Source organism: Callospermophilus lateralis, chromosome 9 (genome assembly GCF_048772815.1).
Source record: "Callospermophilus lateralis isolate mCalLat2 chromosome 9, mCalLat2.hap1, whole genome shotgun sequence".
Taxonomy (NCBI): Eukaryota; Metazoa; Chordata; class Mammalia; order Rodentia; family Sciuridae; genus Callospermophilus; species Callospermophilus lateralis.
This window is the reverse complement of record NC_135313.1, coordinates 67,552,114-67,570,184: the sequence shown is the minus strand read 5'-3', so window position 1 is coordinate 67,570,184 and position 18,071 is coordinate 67,552,114. Positions and strand designations below refer to the sequence as shown.

At 32.9% G+C, this 18,071-nt stretch overlaps 1 protein-coding gene across 2 annotated transcripts in view; it reads right to left on the bottom strand.

The window, feature by feature from the left end:
- Positions 1-9,945: 9,945 nt before the first annotated feature.
- The window catches only part of Kcnh7 (potassium voltage-gated channel subfamily H member 7), a 456,737-nt gene continuing 448,611 nt past the window's right edge, over positions 9,946-18,071 (bottom strand). For both annotated transcript variants that reach the window (XM_076866090.1, XM_076866091.1), the window contains exons 15-16: positions 13,508-13,700; positions 9,946-10,212 (exon numbers count right to left, since the gene is read on the bottom strand). In XM_076866090.1, coding sequence (XP_076722205.1) covers positions 9,946-10,212; positions 13,508-13,700 — 460 coding nt within the window. The remainder of the gene's footprint in view (positions 10,213-13,507; positions 13,701-18,071) is intronic.

Genomic DNA, 18,071 nt, shown 5'->3' with positions numbered 1-18,071 from the left:
TTATTTATACAGTAAACATGTTTCCATGTCATTTTGAGAATTTTTTTAATAAACATTCAAATAGCTTGCTGTAAAGTTTTGTATCATACAAAATTTATTACATATATAGTATTATGCTTCAGTTCAAACAACAGTGCATTAATTCATCTATATCTAAAAGACTGCCAAATGGTTAAATGTCAGGTATTGCACTTCTATTTCGAGTGGCAGTTCACACATTTTAAATTACATCAAGGGAAAGTCAATACTATGGGAATTTTCATTTGGTCCATTTTGATTGTAATTTCAAGGACTGTGCTCATTTAATCTATTTTAAGCATGCATCCAAAAAAAAGTAACAAAAAATGTAGTCAAGTTATATATTTATTTCCAGAAAAGGCATTTACCCTGAAAGAAAGTAGATTTTATTAAGGTAGTTTAAACTCTGTGCAATTTAAAAAATAACAAAATAATTTTGTGATTATTTATTTAAAATATACAAATAAAGTTTATTTGTAATCATATGACATTACTAAACTGGACAAACAAAATAATATTATTTGTCAGAAATGTGCTTTTCTATGTTCTTTTGTGTTTTGACAACCTTAAAAATGATGTTTTATTTTGTTTATGACAGTATTATTTGGAATCAATAGGAATAACTTTATTAAAAATCTTGGAAATTAAATCTGTTGGAATAAAATCCAAGACTTCTTTCATGTTAGCACATAATTTCCCTTAAACTTTAAAATGCAACTGGGGGTGTTTTATTACTTTGAAATTTGTATTAAGAGATCCCATTTTTATTGTTAACCATTTCACGGTAAATTAAGCATTTTCAAATGAATGCATGATGTTAAGGTATTATCTAATAGTATGTCTAGAGTATACACATAATATTAGATGATACATATAAAATATTTAGAACTTACAGTGTAGACAAAGTTTTAATTGTACATTTTGTGTGTGCAGTGCTGGAGATTGAACTCAGGGCCTTGCACATACTTGATGAGTGCTCTACAACTGCGCTCTATCCCAGGCCTGAAGTTTTAAATGAATATTGTTCAGATGATTTATCATCTGGAATAGGATCAAATCATCACATATATTCAAATATTAATTTAGAAATTTCCTGTGATTTAGAGTACTGAGCACAAAACTACCTTCCAGAAAAATACTGGGAAACTCAGGGGAAACTGTCAGTTAGAAAAATCTGTGCTTTTGATTGTTTCCTGCCATGTCTCTTTCTACTTGTTTTAAAACATATTTTTCTGGCATATAAAGAAAAGAGCTTTATTATATATTTAATATCCCTTTTATCCAAGTAGCTTGCAATGTGCTTTGTGTATTATTTTGCATTATTTTGCAAACTCAGGTTTGCTTCTGTATATCAGAATATATAGAAAGTAAACCTAGGCAGCACTTCTATATCACTACGATGTGCTCTAGTTAAAAAATAGATAGGGCTTTTCCTATGTGCTAGTTATATTTTCAGGTTGCCACTTCTGTGACATCAAGAGATGGTGGCAATTTGGGAAGCTTACAGGGACCAAGAAGAACTGGTCTAGACATCATTAAATAGCTATATTCAGAGGCATGTATTGCCAGGAATGATTAGTTCCTGGTTCTGATACATTTGGGAGGAATTCCAACCTTTTCCCTTAAGCATAAAAATATAAATGTGTATATATGTATATATAGATATATAGATACATGCATATAGTCATTTGTATTTTAGTTGGTTGTATTATTTAATCAAATTTTATGTTGATATGATCGCTGAAATTTCAAAGGATAGCCTGAATAGTGTGAATATGAAAGTTTCAGAAACATTGATTAAAGATCCATATTGTTTTCAAAATTATAAGTCATTTAATAATGATCATAAGATTTACTGAACTTTTAAATGTATATTTAATTTTCCCATAGTTATCTAAATGCAGGACCCTCAAATTTATCTTATGGCAAGAGATAATTAATCTTACGGAAAAGTTTGAAGATATTTAACCTTTTAACACTAAGATACTTGTGTTCTGATCAGCCTCACTTGTATCTGCTACTTGAATTTGGTTAATTTTTCATTCATTACATAGGCAAATGTTCTCATTGTGTTTAAAATCTTATAAATGAAGGGTGAGGAATCTAATCTACTAAACAAGACTGAACCGTCCTTAGCTTAGTACATGCCACATTTTGACAAACACATTTCATTTGAAAGTTTTCTTTCAAGATAATTTTTGTTTTCTTAAATAGTAGTGGAGCAACTAGAGAATGAATTAAGAAAATATGAAGCTTAGACAAAAGAAAATATTATCTGGTTACTTTCATTCTTATTTTAAAAAAAGCATCAAGGATACATTTATAAAAGGTTGTTTTACATATAACTTAAAGCCTGTTTAGCCATTAGGAATTTTAAGTAAACAGTTCATCTTTTTGTTAATTATTACAGTGGTCTTGAGGGGTAGTAAGTTAAATGTTTTTATATTTCTTTAACTTTAGGTTTAAAGTTTGGTACCACTCAGTCCAGCTTACTAGTTAGTCCTAATGGAGCTCAGCAAAACTCTAGCACTGTTACAATTTTGTGATTTTGTGAAATACAACAGCACCACCATACCTATATCTAGTACTGTACTTTGTGAAATGTTGGAAATAGTTGGCTTCTCTAATAAAAGTATCCTATCTAGCTAATGAGATTTTCTTTCTTTTTCCCCAAAATAATTTCTTTTACAAATTCTTGAATTTTTGTGTATAAATAGATCAGAAATTATATGCTTCATTCTTAAATTATGTATATATACTATATTTTCAATACAACTTGTACACTTCTTTTAGCTACCAAAAATTTGCAACCATTTTTACATAAAATTTACATTTTTCTTATTTACAGTTATTTGTAGAAGGTTATTGCAAAACTAGTTGTGCAAGTAGATTACACTGTCAATACCACATACCAATCTTTGAAGAAAATATTTGCTAAAAAATAAATATTTCTGCACAGAATATTTCAAAAGCATCATGATTTCATGCTACATTATGTGCATAAAGACTACAAAGTAGTATGTGTTTTGGTAGTTTGTTTCATTTAGTTTAAAGCATTCCAAAGTATTACTTAACCAGATGTGAGTGAGCTTCTTTATATGGGATGACTGACACACATTCTTTTTTTGAAATACATTATTCTTTAACTTGCAAATATTCTGATATAATACATTTTATTACCAAAATTATGAAATGAAAATATCAGGTAAAAAGATGTAATGTGCCTTTAATTAAAATCAGTAGGTGCCTAGGAGATAACTAGGGGTTCTGCAATATTTTTACCTAATTTCTTTTACATTTGGAAGAAGGGTGTCATATCATTTCAATGGTATTTTAACTATAAGGGCATTTGAGGCGACTCTGTGAAGGAGTTAATTATAAGATAACTTGAGTTTCCTTGAGTTTACTCTTCAATAAGAATGATGACTACATTTGAGTGCATTTTTTATGTATTCAAATACTTAACACATGTAATAGTGAAAAATAATACAGTTAAATTGTTCACAGTTGTGATGTTTCACAGTTGTGAATTTTAAAACAATACCAAAATAGAGGAAGTCCATAGAATATAGATTAATCATACAGTGTTTTGAAACCACAGGTGTCCCAAATTATATCACGTTTTTCAAAATATGAATTAATTAATAGAAGTTGTCATGAGTGCAATTTAGGCATTCATCTCATTTTTGACATTAGCTTTTCAAGAATAACCATGTTAATAATTCCACTTTTCAAAATACTTTGTTGAGGCCATTTTTATAATTTTCTATTTAAAAGTTTAATTTTGATTGCTAGAGCAGTGTAATTGGTCAGTTGAGTATAGTGTTTTGTGCACACTGCATTTATATAGGTGTTTTGTGCTTATATTCATAGTAATAACAATTGTTTAACATCTGACTGGTCATCTCAACCTCCACTTAGTCTATATAAATAAGCCTTGCAGTAATTTCGTTTCGTGCTCCCAAATATTAATAATTCATGTCTTCTGTAAATTTTCTTTTCTATATTATACATCAAAACAAAGTGTTTGTGCCACAAGAGAAGGTAATGAATTGTTCTAAACTTGGGCACTCATCCATCACAATATCTAATACTTTATAAAGTAGTTAAAACATGATCCTTCTAGGTTTAAAAAATGCTAACATCACTTGATCATAAGTTAAATATAACCACAAGAAAGTTGTTTTGAATTAAATACTTGAGAAATGAGAGAGGGAGCTACTTGCATACATAGAAAACAACTGAAATGCAAATGTGGTTTAAGGATGTTGGAAAAAGGCAATATTTGACAACTATAGGGATACGAAAGCAGAGGAAGATTTCCTGATACTGATATTCTCTTGTTATTAGTTACGAGATCTTTGGGGTGTGGGTGAAAGTCACCTTACAGATTTTTGTTACAGAGTGTTAAGTGTGTTGAGTGTGGGGTTGAGGAACCAGCAAGAGAAGAGGTTAAGTGCTGCTCTTGCACTAATGCCATAAAACCACTCTCTTTGTGATGCACAAGTCACAGGATCTTACAGTTGTCCTGTAATTTGTGTGTTATATAGCACTTCCACATATAAATTCAGAGGATCCTCAACACATCCCTTCAAGGAATGACATGCTACGTTCAATTTGTACTTTTGGATACTGGGGATCACTGGGAATTTATCTCAGGAATAACTAGAGAAGGTAGGATTTGAATTCAGGTTTACTGCATTGAGCCCCTTGCCATGTCTACCATTCTACATGAGAGTTTAGGCAGCCTAAGATATGTATAACGTATCTGTGCAATGAAGAAGTGGGTCTGGAAATAATCATTACAACTGCAAAATTCTATTTTCTTTAAAACTAGAAAGCACATTTACTTTCAAAATTGCATTCTGTAAATACATGTTAAGATATACATCTGTGAACTATAACATGTCCAAGGATGGACTTCCACAGTGTGCCAGCCTTTATAGAATACATTCTGGTAGTACTGAATTGGACATATCACCTTTGCATACTTGGTGTTTAACATTGATTCAGAGTAGATATGTTTTTTAAAATGAGAGTCATACTCCCACTATTATTGTTGTAAATGGTATTACTTTAAAGCTATAAACCTACTAGTGCAAAATACAATTAAGAGAAATAATAGCTACATTTAGGTTTTTCTGAATCAAAAATGCTAGTCTTGGTAACATTTAGTTATTGATGTAACTAATATGTTATGCAGAAGCTAATTTGTGGAAAATTACCTGTTTTTTCCTGATTGTTTTCAATGTCATGTTTTTGGGTAAGAAACAAAGATTCTAGCATTTTTTGAGCACCTACTGTGTGCCAGGCACTTCACTATATTTTATCTCATTTCCTTAAGATTTTGTGAGGCAGATACCACTATCTCATTTTTTACACATTCAGGAAAAGGATTCAGGGAGGTTATTAATTTGCTTAGGGTCACAGGGCATATTAAAGTGTTCCTGTTGAGATTCATTTGGTCTGATTGCAGAGCCTATGCTTGTTCTTCTGCATGGTGAACTAATTTTGGGGGGTACTGGGTATTCAACACAGTGATGTTTTAACACTTAGCTATATCCCCAGTCCTTTTTATTTTTTAATTTTGAGATGGGGTTTCTCTAAGTTGTTGAGACTGCCCTCAAACTTGTGATCCTCATGCATCAGTCTTCTGAGTCTCTTGGATTAGAGGCAAGAGCCACCATGCCCAACTAATCTCAGATTTTTAATATGCCTGAGGATCATGTGGATGAGAGCTTCTTCAAAGGTGATTGCCAAATGCCAGCCCCAAATTTTCTGATTAGTGGATTTGGGGTAGGGCCTAAGAATATGCATTTTTAATAAGTTCTCTGGTGATGCTAGTACTGCTAGCTTAAGAACCACACTTTGAGGACCACTGTCCCATGTCATAATGTCTTCCAAGTTCCTCTGTGAACTCACATGATAGACATATTTGTTTTACTCAAAAAATGTGACTAGAAACTTAGTAACATTTTAATTTTTGATAATTTATAAAAGTTTTGATTTTTTAACTATGAAATCTATCTATCATCTATCTAGATAGATCTGATTTTGGTTTTAATACTGGAGAAGAAATTTAAAGACTTCACTACTTTAAATTATAAATTATTCAATGTAAATATCCTTAGTTCTAATAACTTATCAGTCTACTGAATTCCTTTTGGTAACCATGAAAATATTCAGGGGAAAGATAAGTATTATTTGTTAAATGTTATTATTATTTTAGATATGACGATGAGGTTAAAGGTTCTATCTTTAGCTAGTACAGTATAGAATGGAATTTAAAATGATATTTGCATAAGAACAGTTTTCTTCTAACTGTTTTGGAACCATTGTTAATATCAACTTTCAAAAAAACTTGGTACAATTATAGTACAGTAGTTCTGATTCAATTATACTACAGCAGTTCTGACAGTGACAGGTATAATAGTGACACCAAACCTGACACCAAACCCTGAGTTAGTTTCTATACCTCCTTGCTATAAGAGTAGAAAATTTCAATTCTGATGAACAACCCATTTATAATGGACTCAACACATTACTCTTCCACATCTACCTGCTGCTTTCCCATGTTTTTAAATTAGTGATTATTAAATTAAAAACCCTGTGAAACATTGTGTCAGCCTTTTTATTTCTGGTTTTCTATTCAATTAATCAAAATACAAGAAATCCCATATCAAAATTAATTGTATACCTTAAAATGTGATACAATTTTAAGGCTAAGTTTCAGCTCTCTGTTCAGCAATGAATATCAGCATCTAATCGGCATGAACTGTAGATTTTAGATTATATTTTATTTAGGCCAGGGGACCAGGTAATATTATTTTTCAGTGGAAAGTAAAAGGTGTTATGTTAGTACTCCCAATTATCTCAAGGGAAAATAGTTCCTACACTGCTGTTTTTGATTGACTGCACCACTGACCTGGCCTTCAGCAGGTTCCCAAGATTATGTCAGACTGATTTTGCTACAGCTGATGGGGAGGGCATTAGTGCTTTTAGGCATCAGATCTTTCGTTGATTTAGGGAATGAATTTTGTACATTAAGTTAATTGATTTGGACATCCATAGGCCAGTTTAACCATTGAGTCTTTTGACACTTATGCCCAACTTAACCACATCTTTATATTACTCAGGCTTTTTATTTTAAAGCTAACATCCTGTGGGAAAGGACCTAAATTTATAATCCTGTTCCCTCTCTAAGACTTCAGATTTTACTATCAAGCAGTTATTTTATGTCAAGGAATTAAAAAAGAAAAGCAGGTTAGTGTTATGCTAGAATTTAAACAAGCAGGATACTTGCACACTATTCTCCATCTTCCCATTCTTGCATGCTCAGTTTTTATGAAGTACAAATAGAGGCTTTGTGAGGATGGCTGAATTTTATGCATGCCATATCAAATGTTGCAGCTGAAGCATTCACTAATCAAACAATCAGATCTCAATTCCTCACCTGCCAAATCCTCTCTCTCTCTACAAATGAACAGTCTCTAGTGAATTCATTCTGAATGTTCCTGGAGCTAAGGCCTATAGTCCTTATGAAATTTGTTGCAGCTGCAAAAAGTGTGCCCCAATATGGAAATAAATCCCTAAATAGACCTCAGAATAAAAGTTAGCTGTTTATGTGACTCTCTCTCCCCGGTTAGGCATCCATTACATGTTTGTTAAATGAAGGATTGAAGTGGCAGTTAGTCCCAAAGTTGCTTCTGATAACACTAAATGGATTAGGAAGCTGGTTTCAATATTAAGTTTTGTTGAATATATATACACTTGATCACTTATGACTTTTTTTTATTAAGCAGAGATGAGAACATGCTAATGCCTATCTATGGATTTCCTTCCACATAGATTCTCAATTTATGTGGCCATTTGAAAATATACAGGGAGCAATTAAGATCACTAAAGTCACATTATATATAGTGTAATCATTTTTGGAAATTTAAATAAATCACTTGCATTTGAAACTGACCAATAGATTAGTGTCAAAGGTGAAGACAAATCAATAGATTCTGTTTTTTATCCTGAACGGATAGAAATTAACCCATTTAAAAATGTGGAGATAGAACATTTCTTTAAATATTTATATGAATGTAAAACTTAGTGAAGTGTTAAGAAATTTCAACAAATTTCAAAATCTTAGTTCAGAAGAAAAGACTATAATGGATTATTCCATAATACTTTAAAATTATAATTAAATTAAAAATAAAATCTCTTAACTTGAACTTGTCTTTGTATTTATTTTCTGTATTCTGGTATTATGAGAACTATATGACCCCTCAACCTAACAATTGAAGCTATTAAAATATATCCTACTGAATGTTCCAGTACTCTGGAGTCAATATATACTAATTAAACCCAATCTATACCAAATGTATTTGTTCTTAATCTTAAATTAGCAAAGTGTTTGAACAGCCACAGAAAATTTAAGTTTAACCATTGATGTGTGCATTTTTTTTCTAGGCATCTGGAATTGGACAGCTAGAAAACAACATAGACTTTTTGAAAGATAGGCCATGCACATGAAATTGCATGTTCTTTGAAAAAATTCTTCCAGCTTTCTTGGTAAAGAAAACTATGTGGATCTACCATTTTGATCAAATTTAGGATTGTCCTACAATATGAATTGGGAAAAAAGCTGTGATCATCAGTTTGTATCAGTCACACTTCAGCAGTTCTTAAAGAAGATCCTCTCCCCCTAAAAGGAAAAGTTCAAGAAACTTGTATTTTAGCCTTCAAGGAAATGTGTGAGTATAAACTATTTAAGATGTTTTGTGAATGCAATTAGTGACAGAATTTTAAATAGAAAGACCTTTTTATTCTCATTAATGTTGGTTTGTATTCAATGTTGAAAGAAATGAAAATACTTCTCTCTAAAATATGAGATTGTTGCTGAAGACAATAAAAATGCAGGAGAGATTTCTGCCTTTTCAATCTGTTTGCCTAAAATCAGGACACAGATTCATAAAAACAAAAGGTCTTTCTACTTTCCTCCCACCTTCCTGCTCAAAGAAAGGATGTAAATTCTCCATTACAGCAGATTGCTTATCAGCTCAGAAATTGCAGTTCCAAAGAAATCTGGGAGCAGACTTTACTCCTTCCCACGGTTTTCCCGCCTTTGGAAACCTGGGACTGCTTTCTTTTTGTCCTGTTACTTCTCTAAAATGTATTTTCTTTGCTGAAGATCTTATATAAGCTAGGACACTAAGCCACTGCCTTGAGTTACTTCTGAATTGCTTTCAGTAATAAATGTTCTTATGTTTCTCTTGTTAAAATATTCTGCCTTTTGTTACAGAAGTATGTCTTGCTAAAAACTTGTTAAGAATTGAGAAAAAATTATATTTTCTCCCCTCTAATATGATCTACCTTGCCTGCTGTCTGAGGCTACAACTCTCAAAATTTGCATTTTCTTTTTCAGTACGGGGAAATGAATGTAAGCAACTATAAACATCTCAATACAGAAGGACATCAATTCTCAAAAGTGACTAAGTCCCCTTTATCCCCTTGAATTTCCATAAGTTGAGGATCATCTGAGTTGCATCCAAGAACAGTTTTATCCCTTGGTTTCTTATTTGCTTGGAAGGCATTTTCATAACAAAGTACTGGTTTAGTAAAAGCAGTAAATAGGAGTCTCCATGCAAGAGAAATTGGAGTTTCCTAACATGCAGATGATTTTGAAAATAAAAATAAAAAATAAGGTGCCTTGAGATGCTGGCAGTTTTAACAATTGGAACCAAAAGTTCTTAGGTATATTTACATCTTAACTGCTCAATTTTACCCTATAAGCTTCAATTTAGGAAAATATACAGTACTTTTGCATATAATGGTACCTTGTGAGCCCCTGAGTCAAGTAGAGAGGATTTAAATACAAAAAGGAAAACAGCCATTAAAAGCACTTACATTGTATGTGGAGTAAATAATACAAAATGATTATTTCCCTGGAAGACCAGGATCAGAAACATGCCTATGAAGACCCAAGATTCCTACAGTGCTTAAGGAAGAATCTGGCAAAGAAGGATGCCTTATTGGATGAAGGTAAGTTTTTCTTTGTCGCAGGTGAAGCTCTAAAGAGACATCACTGTCTTGTTTTAAAAGTGAAGTCAAGTTGTCTTCTGAAGCTGTGTTCAGATGCACCCCACTTGAGAGGGATTCTTTGGATTTAAGTTTGGATTTTTCAAGGTCTAGAAATTCAGGACACTGATAGAAAGAAAAGAAAACACATTTTTATAATTCACACCAACAGTCATCTAAAATTATATTTATAAAATTCCAGTAATTTTCCACCATTAATCTTATCAGTGGTATTAAATTAACCCATGTTAAAAAAATTAACCCACATTTTTATCCTAAAATGAAAAAAACTTTGTATGCCCCATGATCAGTTTAGAAAATCCTTAAACAACAATTCCAAGAACTTTAATTTTACTCAGATATCAAAATGATCACATTAAAAAAAAATCTCGCTTTGAATTTTTAAATCAGTTTAACTCAAAATTTAAGACCAAGATGTGGTGGAAATTATGGCCACTTGGTGACTAGATCTGTTGGGGAGGAAAGAAGAGAAATAAGAAAGGAAGTAAAATCATCACACTCATCAGATGATACTATTTTATTCCCCTGTAAATAAAGAAATACATAGTTTTACATGTTTCCCTGCCATTAAAAACTAAAGATAAATTAATGCCTATTTTCGTATTTTAGAAATATTGCTATTATTTTCCTTCTGGCACATTACCTTCTGTTATTAATGTGATTTCATTTCCTAGAATGTTTTACAGTAACTTCCCAAACATTTAAAAACTTTTACAAGGTTATTCTATAAATCCTTATTGAAATCATCATTTTTTAGTATGATTTGGCCTTGATGTTTAAGTATTTAAAGCTAATGCCCAACATGGAATTCCAATGGAGTTAAACTTTTCATATTAAAAAATTCAAAAGGAAAATAAGAAGTTCAGAATAGCCAAAGCAATCCTTAGGGAGAAAAGTAAAGCAGGAGGCATCACAATAACCAACCTTAAATTATACTATAGAAATATAGTAACAAAAACGGCATGGTATTGGCACCAAAACAGATATAAAGACCAATGAAACAGAGGACACAGAGACAAACCCACATATATACAGTTATTTCATACTAGACAAAGGTGCCAGAAACCTACACTGGAGAAAAGATAGCCTCTTCAACAAAGGGTGCTGGTGAGACAGGAGAAAAGGACAGGTAGTCAGTATAGATAGTAAATGATCCAAATCATCCCAAGATGAAGACTGATTACCAAGGAAAAGGAAAGGAGTTGTTAACACCTCCTGAACACTTCCCTGGCTCAACAGGTTGCTAACACCTCTGGGGAATCACACATTCCAACACAAGAAGTTGCTAATGATTATCCCCTGGGCTGTTCCTTTTTGCCCTTAGGCATCTACACAAGAAAGAAAGAGAAGGTTAGAGAGGGAGGAAGACAAGGAGGGAGAAGCAATCTGGGATCTACAAAAAAGACAGACACACCCACTCCTGTGGGCACCCAGAAGCCTGCTATCTCTGTTCTCTTTCTTAAATAAAACTTGCTTTCTACGCTTGTCTTGGCATTTCTTGTGTGTTTAATCTTCAACACAGGGAAAATGAGGACCTTAACCTGATTTCCAAGACCTCTATCACTGGGAAAACTGGAAATCCATATGTAGTAGAATGAAATTAAGCCCCTATTTCTCACCTTGCACAAAACTGAACTCAATGTGGATAAAGGACCTAGGCATTTAGAACAGAGAAGAAAATGTAGGCCCAACTCTTCATTATGTCAGCTTAGAGACTGAATTCCTCCACAAGACAAAAAGGGCAATAAGTAAAAATCAAGACTCAATAAATGAGATGGTGTCAAACTAAGAAGCTTCTTCACAGCAAAGGAAACAATCAAGAATGTGAAGAGAGAGCCTACAGAGTGGGAGAGAATCTTTGTCAGCTGTACCTCAGATATAGCATTATTCTCCAGGATACATATAGAACTCAAAAAACTTAACAGCAAATAAACAAATAACCCAATCAATAAATGGGCAATAAAACTGAACAGGCACTTCATAGAAGAAGGAATATGAATGGTCAGCAAATATATGAAAAAATGTTCAACATATCTAGCAACTAGAGACATGCAAATTAAAACTATACTGAGATTCCATCTCATTCCAGTCGGAATGGCAATTATCAAGAATACAAGTAACAATAAATGTTGGAAAGGATGCAGTGAAAGGTTCACTCATACATTGCTGTTGGGACTTCAAATTGGTGCAACCACTATGGAAAGCAGTAGGAGATTCCTTAGAAAACTTGGAATGGAATCATCATTTGACCCAGTTATTCTACTCCTCGGCTAATAACCCAAAGACTTAAAGTCAGCATACTATGGTGACACAGCCACATCAATGTTTATAGAAGCTCAATTCACAATAGCCAAGATAAGGAACCAACCTAGGTGCTCTCCAGCAGATGAATAGTAAAGAAAATATGGTTTATATACATGATGGAATATTACTAAGCCATAAATAAAAATGAAATTGTGGCATTTGCTGATAAATGGACAGAACTGGAGACTATCATGCTATGTGAAATAAGTCAGTCCAAAAAAAAAAAAAAAAAAAAGGCGGAATGTTTTCTTTGATATATGAATGCTAAGACAAAATAAGGGGGTTAGTAGAATAGAAGTTCATTGGATTAGACAAAGGAGAATGAAGGCCAGGGAAAGGGGATGGGAATAGGAAAGACAGTAGAATGAATTGGACATAACTTTCCTATGTTCATGTATGAATACAGAACAAGTGAAACCCCACATCATATACAACCAAAAGAATGGGATCCTAATTAGAGTAAGTTATACTCCATGTATGTATAATATGTCAAAATACACTCTACTGTCATAAATATCTAAAAAGAATAATAAAAATCAAAAGGGTCCTCTTGGAGAGCTTCAGAGACAACACAAAGGTTATTTCATAATCTCCCTTTTTCCATGTGTACATACTGGTGAAAAAATTTAGACATCTCTGGTGGGTAGGGCACAGACTGTGATAATTTTCTGTGCTTGACCTCAGTTTGTAATCTGGCCAACTGTGATTTCTTTTCTTCCAGAGATCCCTCCCCTCCACACCTCCCCCATCCTTAGCAGTGTAGTGAAAGACCTGCTTTTTTCTCTGATGCACTTTTTTGATCTAGAATTATTCCTTAGCTTTCAAATCTATATAGAATATAAATCACCTAGGTTGATTCTGAAAAAAGCATTTGCTTTAAAAAAAATGTTAGTGTTTAAAATTATTCTTCTGTGTCCATTTTCTGTCTTTAAAAGCACATCATGCAGATTACAGAGCCCATTTTCAGAAATCCTAATTGAGTAGAAAGAGTGGTAGAGACGGAAATCTGTTTTCCACAGCATCCAAGGTAATTTATTCAAATGGTCTCTGGAAACACTTTAAGAAATACTCGTGGTGGAACAGCATCTACACTTACTTGTGAGGAAGGGCTGAAACTTCGGTCAGTCTTAATGGATGCTATGGGATGGCTGGTTCTCATCATGCGGAGGATGGGTCTCTGATACTCTGTTCCTGCAGTTACCATACTGTAGGCTGGGGGGACCACAGTAGTTTGTTTCTGCAGCAGCTGTAAGATGGTCTGGATATCAGCAGTCATTTGGGATTCAAGTCTGTAGACCAGACAGAAAAAGGAGAAAGAGTCCTAAAATAGTCCAGAATTGCAAGAGCATCTGAGCAAACTTCAGCACTTACCAACCAAGATGACATGGCCTGCTTTAAACAAGAAGAACAGGAGAGGGAGCACAGGGATGCTTTCTTAGCTTATAATCTGTGTCTCACTAATGATTCTAACAAAGACCATTACTTTTCTGCTCATTTTAAGAGAATCAATAGAAATACAAATGAAAAGACTGTATTTTTACTAATGTTTATTGATTTCAAAATGTAAAACATGCTGAGAATCTCTTTTTAAATAGTAATTATCTTTGCTTTTTTTTTATCAGGCTTTACTCAATTTTTTTGTGAATACTTTGTTTATTCTTTAAAAGAGAGACTAGCAGCACATTTCTTTCACAGTTACAAAAATCTCAAGAAAATTTCTTAAGTGTTTCAAATTTATATTATTGTTAATTAATCTTGCCCTTCTATTCATAGCAGGCATTGCATATTACTCATTGTATTCTTTCTTTGATGTTAAATGCTAAATTCCTTTTCCTATCTACAGGGAATTGATATTTAAGAAGCAAATGAAATGTAAAAATTCACTTGCTTCTATGTCCCTTCAGGCTTGAGCAACAGCCAGTATGACCATTGTTTTCTAGAAAGCTCATGAGTAGCTCACTGGCTTATTAATTTCATTCTAATTTTAAATTAAAATTTAAAGGCATATGGCAAATACAATCAGTCTGATTCCCCTCTGCTGTGTGGATTAACACTATTGAAGACAGAAAAAAAATTCATGGGCATAAAAACAGAAAATTTGGACCATACGCCTCTATAGAAAGTTCTTCTAGCTATTTTATTTGTGCTTACTGTTTTACCTATGAATTTAAAAATGCAATGAAAAGGTAATGCTGTGGAGTGAATTAATCTGTGATTTGAAACAAAGCAATGAAATCTAGAAAAATGATAAAAGATCAGTATTTTCTTTTTACTTTTTAATATTAACACTCCAGATCTTCCTGCTGAGAATCATAATTATGTATTCTTAAAGGTTTTCTATAGTTGATAAAATATAACCAGATAACTCAGTGTCTTCTAAGCCAATAGCTTTAAACTACAACTGATTATGCCTTGCAAGTACCAACGCCACACACCAAAAAGGGATGTTGAATTTTCAACTAGTTCATCTACCTGCAAGTCTGATCTAATTTTTTATGGTACCAACTAAACATTTTTATTGTTATGAATCAAAGTTTCTTTTCATTCTTCAAGGTCCAGCTCAAATTTTATCTGTACCTCCAAATCTTACCATATTTAAATCATTCAGAGTTACCTTTTCTCTTCTCTGAGCCCCTGAAGAAAATTTCACAAACTTCATCAGAGCTATTTCTGAACAAATTCATCTCATTTTTAAGAAATTTAATAGTTAACGTGGCTTATATGATGTTTATTATCATTACCGTTATTACCAAGATAGGCCATTAAATATAAAAGAATTTTGGAATACTAAGGTTAAAAATTTCATCCACAAGTGGGATTCAAGACCCAGAGGACAAAAATTAATTTCATTCTAATTTTAAATTAAAATCTAAAGGAAAATGGCAAATGGAATCAGTCTGATTCCCCTCTGCTGTGTGTTAACACTATTGAGTCTATAAAAATCTTTTTTGAGTTTTTGAGTCCTATAAAAATCTTTGTTAAACATTAGCAGTCTCTAAGAAACAGGATTTTTTCATCATGGATTTTATCTATTTGAATCATGTCTATGAGAGAAGAATCTATCAGAGGTACTGCTTCAGCATTCACATGCTCAGCAACCCGTGGCACTGAGAGGGCTCATGCACACAGAACAACATGTGCATTTGAAGTGGCTGCTGCCAGGTGAGACCAGAGACTTTTGTATTCAAATAATTTAATAAGAGTGTAGACCATTCTATCCACATGACTTGGTTGTCCATTCTAGGAATACTTTGCCTGGGAAAAATAAGACTACACCAGTAAATAACTTCACTAGTTCAGGAATTTTCTACAAATAAATTCACTGGAGAGAACTGTTTGCTCATCAGGAGCCTTTTATACATCCAAACTGAATTCGTCAGACTTGCTTCAAGATTCTCACCCCCCTGAGCCTGTCATTCTGGATGGCTGATGTCATGAATTTGCCCAATTTCAATAAGTTGGGACATAACTTTCTGATGTACAGAACCAGTGAAACCTTGACAAGCCCAAACACAAAGTCATGTAAATATCCTACTTCTTACTGCTGAGCCTTGTCTTGTGAATGGTCTCCTGTCTGCATTGATTTTGAATACTTAGTTTTATCTTATTAATTGGTTACCTAAAATTCGGAGTAGTTCAACAAAGGGGAGGTGTAGTAAAAAGTTTCTTTACTACACATAGGATTGTATTTTTATGTTTTATGACTAGAGTCTATTGGCTTAATTACAATGGACTCTTTTACTAAAACCTGATAATGTGCTTTATTCAGGAGGAATTACAGAGAATTAGACAATAATTCAGCATGTTCTTGGTCTTTAAAACAAAAAATAACCTAGTTTTGGAATTTTATTTTTTGTCAGGATAGCTATAAAGTTGTAGAAAATGAATATTTTCATATACTCATTCAAAGACCAACTTTGTACCAGGAATTGTAATAGGTAGAAAGTCAGGTGAGAACATGAAGGAGAATAAATATGGAATCTGATCTCTCAGTGCTGTCAGGAGCTGATTGCTTAGAGAGAAAAAATGAAGGAAGTGCATAAATAACTAACACTAGATGAAGCGGGTGCTCAATGTCATACTAGAGGCATAGAGACAAATTGCTCTGGATGTTCTGCAGTGGAAGGAGTCATTACTCAATTTTTACATTTTCTAATTCTCCTTTCTCAAAGTGTCTCCCTAAACCAGAAACATTGGACATCCCTGGGAGCTTGTTAGAATGTGGTGTCTGCCAGCTCTAGACTCATCAATCCACTTAGAAACTGCATTTTAACAAGATGCCCAGATGATACCAATGCATATTAAAGTTTGAGAAGTACTGCTGAAGACACAAGTCTTAATAATCTATCTAATCATGTCTATCTCTAGGCTATATATGTATATATGCTTATATATACATATATAAACACATACATATGTACACATAAGTTAACCTATGTAAACCTTTAACCCTACATATCATTTGGCCTTAAAAAAGAAAAGAGGCAGTAGCAAGGACTGGTTCAAAATCGACCATTTATGTTTGTTTTTATTGCATTGTGGCTTGAATATTGTGTTTGGATGAGATGGTGGTATAAGAACTCAGTTTTACATTTGAACAAATGCCAAAGTCAAATAGGGTATACTCAACTCTAGAATGTGTCCCAAGATTCTACCTCTGCAAAGCAGAGCCTAAGTTAAGCTGCCCTCTTCAAATTTGTTTCCTGTACATTTGTCTTACAGAACAAAGTGGAAGAAAGAAAGTTGGAGATGTCAGTGCACTAAAAATGCAATTTTTTAAAATTTTAAATAAGCTAAACTGACTTAGGAAATAAAATGTAAAAGTATTAAAGAGAAAAAACTAGAAGTAGTAATGGTGATAACAATTCAAAACATGTTCAGAAAGCACATACATTTGCTGGGAATATGTTAAAAGATATTTAATTCTGTTATGACTGTGGAAAATTCAAACAATTATAATATACTAGCTGGATGTGGTGGTGCATGCCTGTAATCCCAGTAACTTGGGAGGTTAAGGTAGGAGAGTCACAAGTTTAAGGCCACCCTCAGCAATTTAGTGAGACCTTAAGTAACAGTGAGAATCTGTCTCAAAATTGAAAAAGAAAACTGAGATGTAGTTCAGTTGTAAATCACCCCTGGGTTTAATTCCCAGGGTAATATATATATATATATATATATATATATATATATATATATATATATATATATATATATATATATATATTCCCAGTGTAATATATATGTATAAGTTTTTCACACACACACACACACACACACACACAACAAGGAGTCACTGAAATATCAATTTTAGTCCTAAAGGAAGGTTCAAGCACAGAAATATATGTGAAATAAGAGAATACACTCAAATGAACACCAGTAATAGAACTGAAGTTCACTGATGATCAAATTTTATCTAGCTTTTGTTTTTTATCTATGCTACCTTTGGCATAGCACGTATAGTCTCTATGTATGGTCAGTCCTCCCTTTATGTTCTACATTGGAAAATGAATTGAACACATATTAAATATATTTGAAAAGGAATTGCATTTTTATTGGACACAACAAGACTTTTTCTTGCCATTATTCACTAAACAATACACTATACCAATTATTTACATGGCATTTACTTTTTCTTAGATACTATAAGTAATCTGGAGATG